General features: G+C 46.5%; 1 protein-coding gene across 2 annotated transcripts in view; it reads left to right on the top strand.

The window, feature by feature from the left end:
- Window positions 1-10,105, top strand: part of PINX1 (PIN2 (TERF1) interacting telomerase inhibitor 1) — a 75,930-nt gene extending 65,825 nt beyond the window's left edge. For both annotated transcript variants that reach the window (XM_010332064.3, XM_074384160.1), the window contains exon 7: window positions 9,354-10,105. In XM_010332064.3, coding sequence (XP_010330366.3) covers window positions 9,354-9,866 — 513 coding nt within the window. In that variant the 3' untranslated portion in view covers window positions 9,867-10,105. The remainder of the gene's footprint in view (window positions 1-9,353) is intronic.
- Window positions 10,106-12,995: the final 2,890 nt, after the last annotated feature.

Here is a 12,995-nt window from a genome sequence, read left to right as displayed (position 1 = left end):
AATTAGGGCTTGGGCTTCAGATGTCTTTTTAAAATTTCATTTGTCTAGTAACTTTTTTAACTTTATAAAAATTTTGCCATGTAATGGATTGGAAATCCTTAAAGGCAAAAAACAAAAACAAAAACAAAAACCAGAACAGACAGAACTCATCTTTTACCCCGATAGTTTAAGAAGCAGCATGCTGGAGGGCATTGAATTTCTGGTGATTGGGGTCGGTTCGGGACTGCAAGTAATGCTTTGTTGCAAACAAGGCAGGTTTTGCTGCAAGAACCGTTTTGGATTCTGAGCATGCAGGAAGACAGCCTTTCTTAGACTCTTTCACTTAAGCTTTCAGTATCTTTTTTGTCTATAAAATAAAAATTATTTTTGTGTAAAACTAAGAGAAGAGGTTATTATAGAATTATATATTTAATAGCAGTAATGATTTTTTTTTTTTTTAATGAGTTCCTTGGAATTATAATCTCAGTGTAACTGGTTAGGGTTTCTCCTGGCTTTGTACTTGGTTTGTTCTTGTTTAGTTTTTGTCTATGCTAAAAATAAGTTGTTCCAGTATATTCTCTTTTTTATTGTGATAAGAATATTATCTGTTGTATTATTTTATATCATTTACTTTTTTTTTTTTTTTTTTTTTTTTTTGAGACAGAGTCTCATTCTGTCGCCAGGTGTCAGGCTGGAGGGCAGTGGCACAATCTTGGCTCACTGCAACCTCCCCCTCCCGGGTTCAAGCAATTCTTCTGCCTCAGCCTACCGAGTAGCTGGGACTACAGGTGCATGCCACCATGCCCAGCTAATTTTTGTATTTTTAGTAGAGATGGGTTTCACCATGTTGGTCAGGATGGTCTCGATCTCTTGGCCTCATGATCTGCCCGCCTCAGCCTCCCAAAGTGTTGGGATTATAGGCGTGAGCCACCACACCAGGCCATCATTTACTTTTTTTTTAACATGATTAAGTTCAGAATTTTGTTTATTCTTAGTAATTTCAGTATCTTTTAAACATGTAATGAGTTAGCCTTGCCAAATTTACTCATAAAAATATTTCTTAAGTATTTTTATTTGCTGCACTGATTTCTGGTGAAAGAAAGAGTATATGAAAATATTAGCCTTATGTAGTTTACAAGAATTGAAATAGGAGGCTTTTTTTGTTAGTCACCTGTATTCACCTAATTTACTTTTCTTTTATAAACAATCGTGATTACTTAATTATTCCATATAACCATGGATACCCTATTCCTAGTTTCAAAGTAAAGATTTTATTCTATAAAAATATCTTATTCTTTTTAGAATAGATTTTAGATTGTCTAGAACCTTCAGTAACTGCTGTGCTTTCTATAGTAAGGAGCCTGCATTTGAGTTGTCATGGTCCTTAAGCAATTTTCACCTCTTCTTGTGGAGTAAAGATGGAAGAGACAGAACCCTCTGGAAGCTTCTGCTCTGTTCTGTGAGAGGCCGGTGCTGGCTCTCAGCTGTTTATCAAAGCTGTTTGTCCTGCTTCCGGAGAGCAGGGGAGAGAACCAGTTGACCTAGAATTAGAAAATGCCGTCAATTTGGATTATTTTTAGACATAATTCTCAGAAGTCGGGGCCTATGTCACATTGATCATCTCCAGCTCTGGAGGAGCCTCATTTATCTTCATGGCCAGTGTGTCGAGAAACGTTGTCACACGAGTCACTGCGACTCTCCGAACCTGAGGACCTTTCAGGGAGGCAAGAAGCCTGCTCCTCTGTCTCTTTCCCTCTTTTTCCACAGAGGCTGGATGACTCTTGTCGTTGATCCTGATGTTGGTTACTTGAGAATCTGTTGCCATAGAGAACCATCCTTTTAAAACATGTTTATGTCGGCTTTTCCTAATAAGTGGCAATTGAAATAGCTGATTAGGCATATGGGGGAAAAACAAAGAGAAAAAGACATAAAACTAACAGCTCTGTTAGCATTGGGCTTCATGTGAGGAATTTGGCATTCTTTGTATTTCTGTACTAAAGCGCAGAGAAGGGCAAGCTGTCCTGTCCCTTCTAGTTCGCATTATCTTCTCCGATGTCCGGTGTGGCTGAGTTTGTGAATTCCAAGTGGAGTTCTGATGCATGATTGTTAGAAAGGTATCTCTGCGTACTTACTGGGTTGCTGAGGGTTCTCTTTTATGTCAGATCACTTTTTCACCAAACTTTTGTCTTCTGTCTTTTGCTGCTGAAAAGCAGGCAGCAGTTAGCAGCCTCTCTGCTGTTTGCTGACACAGTTCAGGAAGGTAGGGATTCTGTCGCTGGCAGGAGATGGAGGTTGAGGACTTGGTCAAAGCCCAGTGTCCTCCAGTTCCAAACGTGCATATAAAGGTATATTGTGTGTGTGCCCTTTAAAAGCACCTACCACTTCCAAAAGTCAGCAGTACTGGATTCACTATCGCAGAGCAGATTTTATAATAAATTTATTCCGTGATTATTTACTTAGCACCTATTGTGTATAGATTTTTAATGAGAGAGAAAACAAATTTTCACAAGGTGTTTTACAGGAAATTCAAGACTTTAAGGACACTGGTATTTGAAGTCCATATAATGTTTACATGTCATAAAATAACCTTTTGTTTCCTTCTAACCATTTAGAAATGATTTTTTTAAAATCATTAAAAACTAGGCCCATGGCCAAAGTTCACCAATCTCTTCTAGAGAGAACCCTCTGGAACCTCTTCAGATTGGGCTTCTAATACATGCTAAAGGTTCTTATACTTGTTTGCACGTGTGCACACACACACAGTTTCTGTATTTTCCAGTTGAGTTGCTGCATAGTTCTCATTCTGTTATTATATCTTTGCTTTCTTAACACCACTTCAAGTCACAGCTGTGTTCAGTCAGTGGGATTTTATGTTTGTTTTTGACTCTTGTGATACTTGATAATGCTAAAACCAATTGCATCTCCCAGGCAAATTCCCTGAGCCTGTTCATTACCGAGACTTTGTGTGTTTAGCCTAATTCCAGATGTGAGTGATGGATGTCTTAAATGTATGAGATTTCACACTTGAAAAGCTTTTTGTAAGTGTAAAAATAGCTGTTCATCAGTAGAACACTGAATGTTTTCAGTTTTGTGGAAACCACAGAGGAAAAGCTTGAAACCACAGAAGTGCCACAGAGAGAAGAGCAGGGCCGCCCGCCATAGTGGCTCAGTGCAGGCTTTCCAACCAACTGCTGTGAATCGCTGCCTAGCTCAGCCTTCAGTGGCAAACCCATTTCGATGACTCCCTGGAATCAGCTTGCCCAGGTTGTGTTTTCAGCTAAGTTATAATGTAGGTGCACCTTCACAGCTTGCTACCAGAGGCTGCTAGTGGAACTTCCATCCCATGCTGTTCTTCTCCCAGTGAGCAGCTACCTTTGTATCTGACATGCCCGAGAACTCCCTTCTCTTCAGCAAGAACAGTTCAGCCCCTGCCAGCATTGCTTGTGTTCAACTAATTCCACAGAAAGAACACGGCAGTTCCCGTACCACATGGTACCTTGCTTTTTTCCAATTGACTTATCCCCTCAAAGGCGACTATGGTAACGTGTGGAATGATAGGCAAGAAGGAGAGATGGATGCATCACTGGACTGAGTTCCTATTTATTGCTAAGGGCCAGGAAGGCACTGGAGGACAGCAGACAGCACTCAGATGTACCCTGCAGTATATCTTAGAGAAGCAGTTTGCATCAAGAGGAAGGTAAGATGGTACCTGATGAGAAGGGGGTGGTTTCATGTGGTTGGGAAGAATCTGCGCTCAAAATGCTGATTCTCTTCTTACCCTCCCATGCCCCTTTTGCACATTAGACCTGCCTGATGGGCATACGAGTTCATGCATCACAAACACAAAGCGTCTGTGGCCAGCGGGTGGTGGTGGGAGGTCTTCACAGCTTTGGTCCAGCTGGGTTTGGTGTCTTTGTGCTTTTTTTTGAGCACTTACCATACCTTGTTCCTCATTAGGGAGGTTGTGGATTGTGTGAATACAAATGAAATAGAAATGGCCCCTGTCCTCAAGAAACTTGTTTCCTTGGGAAGATGTGTATAAAGCAGATTATACAAATACAGAAAATAGAAGCCACAAATTGCTCTTACGGGTAATGAACAAGAAAGGATGCTCACATGGGGTCAGACTTGTGGAAGAAAGCAGTCTTGCACTTGATCTTCAAGAAAGGGATGCAGGTGACCGTGAACGGGGATGTGCAGGAACACTGTAAGCCAGCATAGCAAGGGAGTGACTGAGTCAGTTCATCCTGCCCCTTCGGTTGGAGTTTAAAGTACACACACAGCTGATAGTGGGTCTTCACAATCCCGATGTCTTGACAAGTTACACAGAGTCACTTCGTACCTGAAGGGATACATGGAGACGTAATTTGTGTTTGTCAAAACTGCCCTACTGGAAAGTTTGGAGAAGGTACAGGATGTTCTGTCAAACTACTCGCTTGCCACGCTTTCTTGTCACAGACTGACCCAGCACAGGCTGATGACAGACAGGCTGTGGTGGCAGTGAGCATTTGTGCATCATGGGCCATAGCCATCAGGGCTCATAACCCCAGTTGCTAAATCCATGATCGGTGAGCTCTGCATGTTTACTTTGATAACCAAGTTCATTGAAGGGTTACTGTTAAGGCATGACCTCCATGTCTTCATGTAGAAATCAGAAAGCTTCCATCATCTTGTCACTTAAGATCAGTAGTGATGTCGGGCGCGGTGGCTCATGCCTGTGATCCCAGCAGTTTGGGAGGCTGAGGTGGGCGGATCATCCGAGGTCAGGATTTCGAGACCAGCCTGACCAACTTGAAGAAACCCCGTCTCTACTAAAAATACAAAATTAGCCGGGCGTGGTGGTGTGCATGCCTGTAATCCCAGCTACTCTGGAGGCTGAGGCAGGAGAATCACTTGGAGGTTGAAATGAGCCAAGATCATGCCATTGTACTCCGGCCTGGCCAACAAGAGTGAAACTCTGTCTCAAAAAGAGAAAAAAAAAAAGATGAGTAGTGATGTATGAGCAAGGCTGGCGAGCTGAAAGGCTTGCCTTTGAAGCCCATCCCTGGACTGGCATGTTGATCCTCACTAGGGGATTTATGGTAAAGTACATCTGCTCCAGGGACCTCACTAAGGTCTCTGTGCAAACTGTTTCATGTCCTTGCCCCAAAAGATTCTTCTGAGAAGAATGGAGAACCCTCTGTATTTGGGCATTTTACTGGTAATCCATCTCAGTGTACACGTTTGAATGACACAAGGGCAAGTCCTCCGTGAGCGCAGAGGAGCTGGCGCAGATAAGCGCGGAGCTACAGAGTCTCCAGATGGAGGATCCTAAAAGAAGCAGACAGACTCTAATTCTGTAGACATCTGAGAAAAGTTGACATGTGTGTGTAGCTTCAGGCGTCTTTCAGGGACCAGAGAGGACTGTGGTGTGTTGTAACTGGTACCTGGCAGGGTCAGCTTGCCTTTGTCCCCACTGTTTGTTTTTTCCTCAGAGATGGCCTTAAGATTCTCCAGCTCTAACCGTAGCACACGGTGTATGCCTATGAACCACCTGAATCTATCTGTTGCTGAGGAGGAAACTGGGGCAGAGAACCAGAGCAGCCACCTTTCCATATCGGAAGTGTCCGGGTGGAGGCTGTCCCGCAGCTGCCCAAGAGGGCTTCTTGCCTGGGTGGAAGGCCTGGACTTGGGTTTTACTCTCTGCTTTAAGACAGCCACACTTTTTCAAGTGAATGTACGTGCGAGTTGGATAAATTGTAAAACTCTAGCTTCAGGCTTTTTTTATTTATATAAATTGAAAACCGAGATGATGTAGTGTTTTTCTCTTCTGAATGTACTATTTCTGTGGCTATTTTTTTGCATCAGTCAGCTTAGGTGAGTGTGGACCTTAGTCTGTGGATTATGCGGTCAACGGATACACATTTTCGTTTTGGGATGGCTTCTGAAGACAGAGGAAGAAAGATGACTAGGCAGTCCATGAGATGGGAGCTAGAGTCGGGTCCTGAGGGAGCAAGGACTTTGCGCCCGGCAGCCTTGGGGCCGTCTCTCTCCTGCCGTGTCCCAGCTGTGAGACCTTCTGTGGATTAAGTGCCGGGAGTCTCACTGTCTGCTTGTCATGTGGAGAGGACGCCTCTCCTCAGGTTGCTGCAAGAGTCGGCTGAGACGCCACATGATGTCAAGTGCCTGACACGCTGGTGATAGCTGCCTTCCGCAGGACCCCCAGGCCTGATCACTTTGGGTGACGCTTCCTTATGTGATTGAGCAGGGTTCCCATGGGCCTGGCTTTAAACTCTTAGGGCTCTGTGAACTGGGGAACAGGTGCTCCGGAGTCGTCTCTGTTCAAAGCCACGAGATACTTACTGACTGGATAGAAATTAAGGCCCACTTACCATTTGGGAAAGTCAGTCGTCAAATGTTTTTGACATGTGCGATGCACTCATTAGCACTTAAGGAAGAGAGAGGACCCTTAGAGGACCCTTAGGCTTACTGTGAACAGACCAGGCCAGTTCCGCTTATTTTATTACACTGGTGCAAAAGTAATCACGGTTTTTCCCATTAGTGGCTAAAACCTCCTTTAGCTGACAGCAGGCATTGGAGTTTCATAAAGAGAGAGGTTTCCTGAATCCCTAAGCTTAAACCACGTTTGGCAAGATAATGCGTTAACCATATTTCTTGGTAGTATTTTATGTGCAACCAGAAGTTTTCAGGTTACTCGTCAATTTGTTTCATTAGTTTTTGGAGCTCCATTAGCAAACAGAGACATTCTCAACATTTGTGAAGCAGTGAGAGTCACGTTTAAACATCAGAATTTATTTCTTGAAGTTGTATTGTGTGTTTAATGGAAATGTGGGAAAATGCAAGTTACTGTCATTTCAAAATACGTAAAAGTAACTTGTTTTTCTCAATACTTGTTTACTTGGATAGAGACCACTTTTATATCAATGCTTTGATATAAAAGCGTTAGTTTTCTTGCAAAGATGCGTTTATTTTTATGTGATGCCATGGCCAAGAATGCAGAAGCAGGATGAGAATCTCTGCGGTGAAACTGACTTTCTGACTTTGGTGTATGAAAGATGAGACCTGCCGTTGCTCCTGCAGGAGTCAGATTTTCAACGAATTCATCCTTCGAGTCCATCATGGCCTTTAAAATAGGCACGTTTCTGTGGTGTGGGAGTGGGGCTACCCCGCATTAGGCAGCTCTCGCCAGCCAGTCGTTGTGTGGGCTGCACTTTGTTGCGAAGGAGCAGGACTGGGTTGCTGGCCCTCTCTGGCCTGTCTCCATGCCCTGCCAAGCCTGTGCAGTGGCCCGTGCCGATTAAACTCCTTACGTCCCAGGAGTTGGTTATAAGCATACTTATTTCTGGGGTTAGAAAGACCCACTGAATTCAACAAGTAACTCAAAAATGGTCTTGTATTTCCTGGTAATAAACAATATGGTTAATATCATTAGTTGGTTCCTGTGATTAAAATCAGGAATTCACCTGGTAATGAATAGATGAGAAAGATAAAGAGTCATAGGGTTCGACTCAGATGTGAGTTCCAACCTCACAAATACATTCCCAGAAGAGTGGCCCACAGACTGCAGGCTCCCGTAGCGCTGTGAAACTGTCAGTGAGACCTCCGTTGCATAAACAAGCCAGCCACCATCACCTAGCCTGTCCCAGTGTGGCTGTGAGGGTGCCCTTCCCTGGGAGGCAGGATCTTTCTTGTTCATGAGACTGGGGTTGGCTAGCACCAGGAGAGCCGTGAGAAGATCTTTTTCAATATTTGAAGAACAAAAGGATCTCCTGGGGCAGATATTTTTTATTTTTCTCAAAATGACCTGATGGAATTTCAGCACAAATTGAATAGTAATAAATAAAATGTAAACTTCTTCCCAAAACTCCGTTGACTTATTCCACATGTTCTGCCTATTTTGAAATTCCAAAACCACATAATTTTTTTTTTTACTGTACCCTTTGATGAAAGCCCTCTGGGACACTTGCCGCTCAAGGCCCAATTGTCCAATGATACCTGATGATACCGATTCTGCTGGAACTGCAAATGGGATGTTATCTTGGATTCCACTGAGCTGGTTTTTGAGGACCACTGTGAATCGGTGGTTTGTAATTCAGTTGCCTGCACAAGCAGAACCTTGCCAGTCAAGTTGAAGATTAATGGTAGAATCCTGTTTTGGAGATTGCTTTATTCAGAAGCCTTTTCTCACCCTCCCACCATGAAAGCATGGAACACCAGACTCTTCCTATGGGAGTAAATTAGTGTGAAGGAAGAAGCCGGGTGACTGAGAACCTGTGTAGCCTGGCTATTTAATGACTTGGCTACTTCCGGAGTCTGTGGGCAGAGTTGCTGCAGACATCGACTTCACTCCGATCATCTTCCCAGAGTCTTCAAGCTGAAGGCGCTCCTCGCCTCACAGGCGCGTCTCCTCGCCTCACTGTAGCCTCAACCCAAATGGTGATCCCAGCATTTCGTTCTTGATCCCAGATTCTCCCCTTGGGAATTGCCTCTTGCTTCCCAAGCTTTAGAGCAAAATGTCCTTTTAGAGACATAACTTTTTTTTCATGTTTTTTTTTCTTATAGTAGATTATTACCTGACAATGCAGTATAGTCGTTTAAAATTAAAATGTAAGCCTCACCTAATCCCAGCTATTATGTGTGAGTAACTCCTCACATTTAAAAATAGCAAAGACACAGTCCTGAGTATCTAGTTTTTGTTGGGGAAAGATGGGGCATTTCCCTGCTCCCCATCCCCAGCAGAGGGAAAGAAGCCCCCAGGGTGGCCCGTGCCTCTGCGGGGAGGCTGAGACACGAGCAGCCTCTCTCTGCACTCCCTTTGGGAGCAGCTGCCAAAGCGGCCACGCTCTGCCTTTCGGGGAGAAAGGATGCCCCCGGCAAGCCAGGGTCTAGGGTGGAATGCGGCTCCTGTCCTCATGGACGGTTAACCTATCCAGGTGGCATCTAAGTTTCTAGATCGGCACACAGAGGCCGGCGTAGTCCACCGTGAAGCTGACATCTATGTCTAACAAAAGCCGACATCCATGTCTTCCAAACTCTGGAACGCCAGTGTCTCTGTTTTCATGGGAGACTCTGGGAGCTTAGTCACCACAACACTTGTTTCTAGGGAGATGTTTACTCAGGATTCCGTGCAGGCGGATGCCGGCTCCCTTCGGACATTAGCTTCTGCCTGTCATCTCCCACCCCACCTAGTACTCAGCCGGAGTGCGTGGCCACCTTGCTGCAGGCCTGCAGTTCAGGCCGGCCGGGAGGGAGGGGCCGAAGGGAGCCTGGCACTTGGTCTTGTCTCCTAAGTGCTGGGTGTGAGTGCCTCCCGGGTGCGGCGCGGGATGAACGGTTGATGCTGACCTGCCTTTTAACTCCTCTCCCCACCGTAGGGCGACGCCGGTTCCTCCGCTCCAGATGAGAACGAAAGCACGACAACCAGCGCCTTCACCATCCAGGAGTACTTTGCCCAGCGGATGGCAGCACTAAAGAACAAGCCCCGGGTCCCAGATTCAGGGCCCGACCTTTCCGAGGCTCAGGTAGACAGAAAAAAGATGAAGAAAAGAAACAAAGAGGCAGCAGGTAAGGACGCGAAGAGTTCCCCGAAGCCTAAGGCCAAGAGGCCTACGGAGGAAGATCCCAAGAGGGACGGGGCCCAGGAGCGGGGGGCCCAGAAGAAGAGTGCGGGGGAGCAGCTCAGAGGCCCCTGCTGGGACCAGGGTTCCGAGACCTCTGCTCAGGATGCTGGGGACTGTGCGCAGCCGCCTGAGGGCCTAGACTTCACCCTGAAGCCCAAAAGGAGGAGAGGGAAGAAAAAGCTGGAAAAGCCGGTAGAGATAGCAGAGGATGCTATGCCAGAAGAAACGCCAGTGAAAAGGAAGAAAAAGAAGAAAGATTTCAAATGAATCTCCCCAGCCGGGGCCTCCCGACCACTCAGCTGTCAGGGCACTGCCAGGGGAGACACTCTGGCCTGAAGTCAGAGCAGAGTTCACCCCGGAGAGCCTGGGTGCATCTTGTGACATGCCCATGGGCAGCCAAGTCCCGCCCTCTCGCCACCTTTCCCCCAAGTGAGGTTCCCAGGAGGACCCTTTTAATGTTCTAAATCATGGCTCTCAGAAACAACTAAATTTTTTATAAACTCTGAGCCCTTCAGCAATAGTGTTTAATTATATTCATACGAATACATGCATTCATGTAAGTGCACACGTGTGTGTGTGTGTGTGTGTGTGTGTGTGTGTGTGTGTGTCAGTCACCGTCTCTGTTTGCTCTTGGTTCCCTTCAATAACCATGAATGGTGCTTTCTTCTGAAAGAGTCTAATTAAAGGATTAAGAGGCAATAGCTTGGATTCAGATTGTTCTTTTTGTTCTGTAGCCAACCAACATTTTTGCCAAGTAGAAATTATATGATTACATTCCCGAATCAGAGAGGTGTTGTGGTTTTGAAGGCAAACGTTGTAATGCCCTGCACTGAGCAGTGGAGCCGACGGTTCTAGGGTCTCCCCCGCCACTGCAAAGCTTCAGCGGTGAACAGGCTCGGGGCCAGTGTCGTCTCTTGGCTCTCACAGGAGGACTCTTGCCATTCCTCTGCCAAGATTGGGTGTTCTCATACTTTTCCCTTTGGGGGTCCCTCAGGAAAAATCACCTGTACTGATTTATCTGTCACATGGTTGTAAATAGTTACTTCTTTGTCATGATCAGGAGGTCGTCAGAAGGCTCAAGAAACCAAGAGGCTAAGGGCATGAAGCTAAAGTCAGTCTCCAGATTGGGACTGTCTTATGAAAGTCCTTAGAGCAAAGGACACCTTTCAGCCCGCTCCCAGCAGTGGCGTCTCGGCACCATGTTTGCGCCACCCTCGTCTGCCACGCCCTGGCCGTCCCCCTGTGTGCCAGCTGAACTCTGCCCAGGGGTTCACTCAGATGCCTGCAGACCCTTCACACCGTCCCTGGGACACACGAGAAGGAAATGCTCAGCCGAGGCTCTGGAGTCCAGCCCTGTGCCTTCCCAGCCCTGGGTCCGCTGCTCCGCCCTGTGCGCCGCCTTCATCTCCTCCTGCTTTTTCTTTTCATCCACGTAGGCGTTCCTTCTCTCTTTCTCAGACTCCTCTCCTAGGTCCCAGTTTCCCTGCACCCCCCTTCCACACGCCACGTGTCCCCAGCCTGCCGTGGAGGCCTTGAGGCTGCCTGGCCCTGCTTCAGGCACACGTGGCCGAGAGCCCAGGAGGTGTGCCCTGCTCCATTTGATATAGAGATTGTGGCTAGTGACGGGAACTCAAACCCCCCAATTCTGTGATCCTTTGCCCTTGATTTTAACTCTCAAGGTCACACATGAGGTAGGAAGCATGGTCCTGACATTCTTGAAATGTAGAGAAAATAACGTGAAGGACATTTGGCTTTAGTCTCTAAGGATACTGGGCAGTGCTGTTTGTTTAAAAAGACACACACACAGAGAGAGAAAAGATTCTTAGGAATATGGAGCCTGAGGACTCATCTCTGAGTTTTCATGTCCCCCAGAGTTTAGAATCCCAGGCTAATAAAGCCTCAGAGGTTTCTGAAGTCACTTTCTCCACAGAGGGCACATGCCCAAGTTTTCCCTGCCTGTCCCATCTTGCCTGTGAAGCCAGAGATCCAGAGAGAAGTGGGAATGCATGAGATCCAAGGGGAGCTAACTTTCAAAAATAAATGCATGCTGGTTGGATTTTTTTTTTTTTTTTTTTTTTTTTTTTTGCCTTTTGTTTTAACTTCCTTTACCAGTAATAATTAGAGCCCAGAGAACATGCCCAATTGTGTGCAGGCGTATTTAGGAGGCATGTGAGATGCATTTAGGTCAGACCTGGGTGCAGGGGCTGGGTGGGAAGACCAGAGGAGGGAGGTGCGCATGGGAGCTGGTAGTTCCTGGAGTTAGGAAGTCCAAGGCAGCCAAACCAGAAGGCTTCATGTGCAACTGTTGGTTTCTCGGGGTTTTTTGGTTTTTGTTTTTTTCCAGAGATAGGGTCTCTTTCTGTTGCCCAGGCTGGAGTGCAGGGGCCTGATCAAAGCTCACTGCCTCCTTGAACTCCTGGGCTCAAGCAGTCCTCCTGCCTCCGCCTCCCGAGTAGCTGGGACTGCAGGTATGTGCCACCACACCTGAGTAATGTTCTTACTTTTTCTTTTTCTTTTTTTCTTTTTTTTTTTTTTTTTTTTTTTTTTTTTTGAGACGGAGTTTCGCCCTTGTTTCCCAGGCTGGAGTGCAATGGCGTGATCTCGGCTCACCACAACCTCCGCCTCCTGGGCTCAGGCAGTTCTCCTGCCTCAGCCTCCTGAGTAGCTGGGATTACAGGCACGTGCCACCACGCCCAGCTAATTTTTTGCACTTTTAGTAGAGACCGGGTTTCACCATGTTGACCAGAATGGTCTCGATCTCTCGACCTCGTGATCCACCCGCCTCAGCCTCCCAAAGTGCTGGGATTACAGGCTTGAGCCACCGCACCCGGCTTGTTCTTACTTTTTCTAGAGACACGGTCTTGGTGTGTTGCCCAGGCTGGACTTGAACTTCTGGCCTTCAGTGATCCTCCCGCTTTAGCTTCCAAAAATGCTGGGATTACAAATGTGAGCTACTACACTTGGCCAACATGCAACTTTTATTGAGAGAATGTAGAATGTGATGAGGATGGTTTTCAAGGGCTGGAGAAAGGCATCCTGAATGATTTTTTTTTTTTTTTTTTTTTTTTTGAGATGTATTCTCAGTCTGTGGCCCAGGTTGGAGTGCAGTGGTTTGATCTCAGCTCACTGCAACCTCTGCCTCCTGGATTCAAGCGATTCTCCTGCCTCAGCCTCCCGAGTAGATGGGACTACAGGCACGCGCCACCGTGCTCGGCTAATTTTTTTGGATGCTTAGTAGAGATGGGGTTTCACCTTGTTGGCCAAGCTGGTCTCGAACTCCTGACCTCAGATGATCTGCCCACCTCGGCCTCCCAAAGTGCTGGGATTACAGGCGTGAGCCACCGCGCCCGGCTCTCAGCCTTTTTATAACTAGACTGATGCTGCTCCCAGAGGCTC

This window comes from Saimiri boliviensis, chromosome 13, assembly GCF_048565385.1.
Source record: "Saimiri boliviensis isolate mSaiBol1 chromosome 13, mSaiBol1.pri, whole genome shotgun sequence".
Taxonomy (NCBI): Eukaryota; Metazoa; Chordata; class Mammalia; order Primates; family Cebidae; genus Saimiri; species Saimiri boliviensis.
Note: the sequence above shows the minus strand (reverse complement) of the source record. Positions and strands in the feature narration are given on the sequence as shown.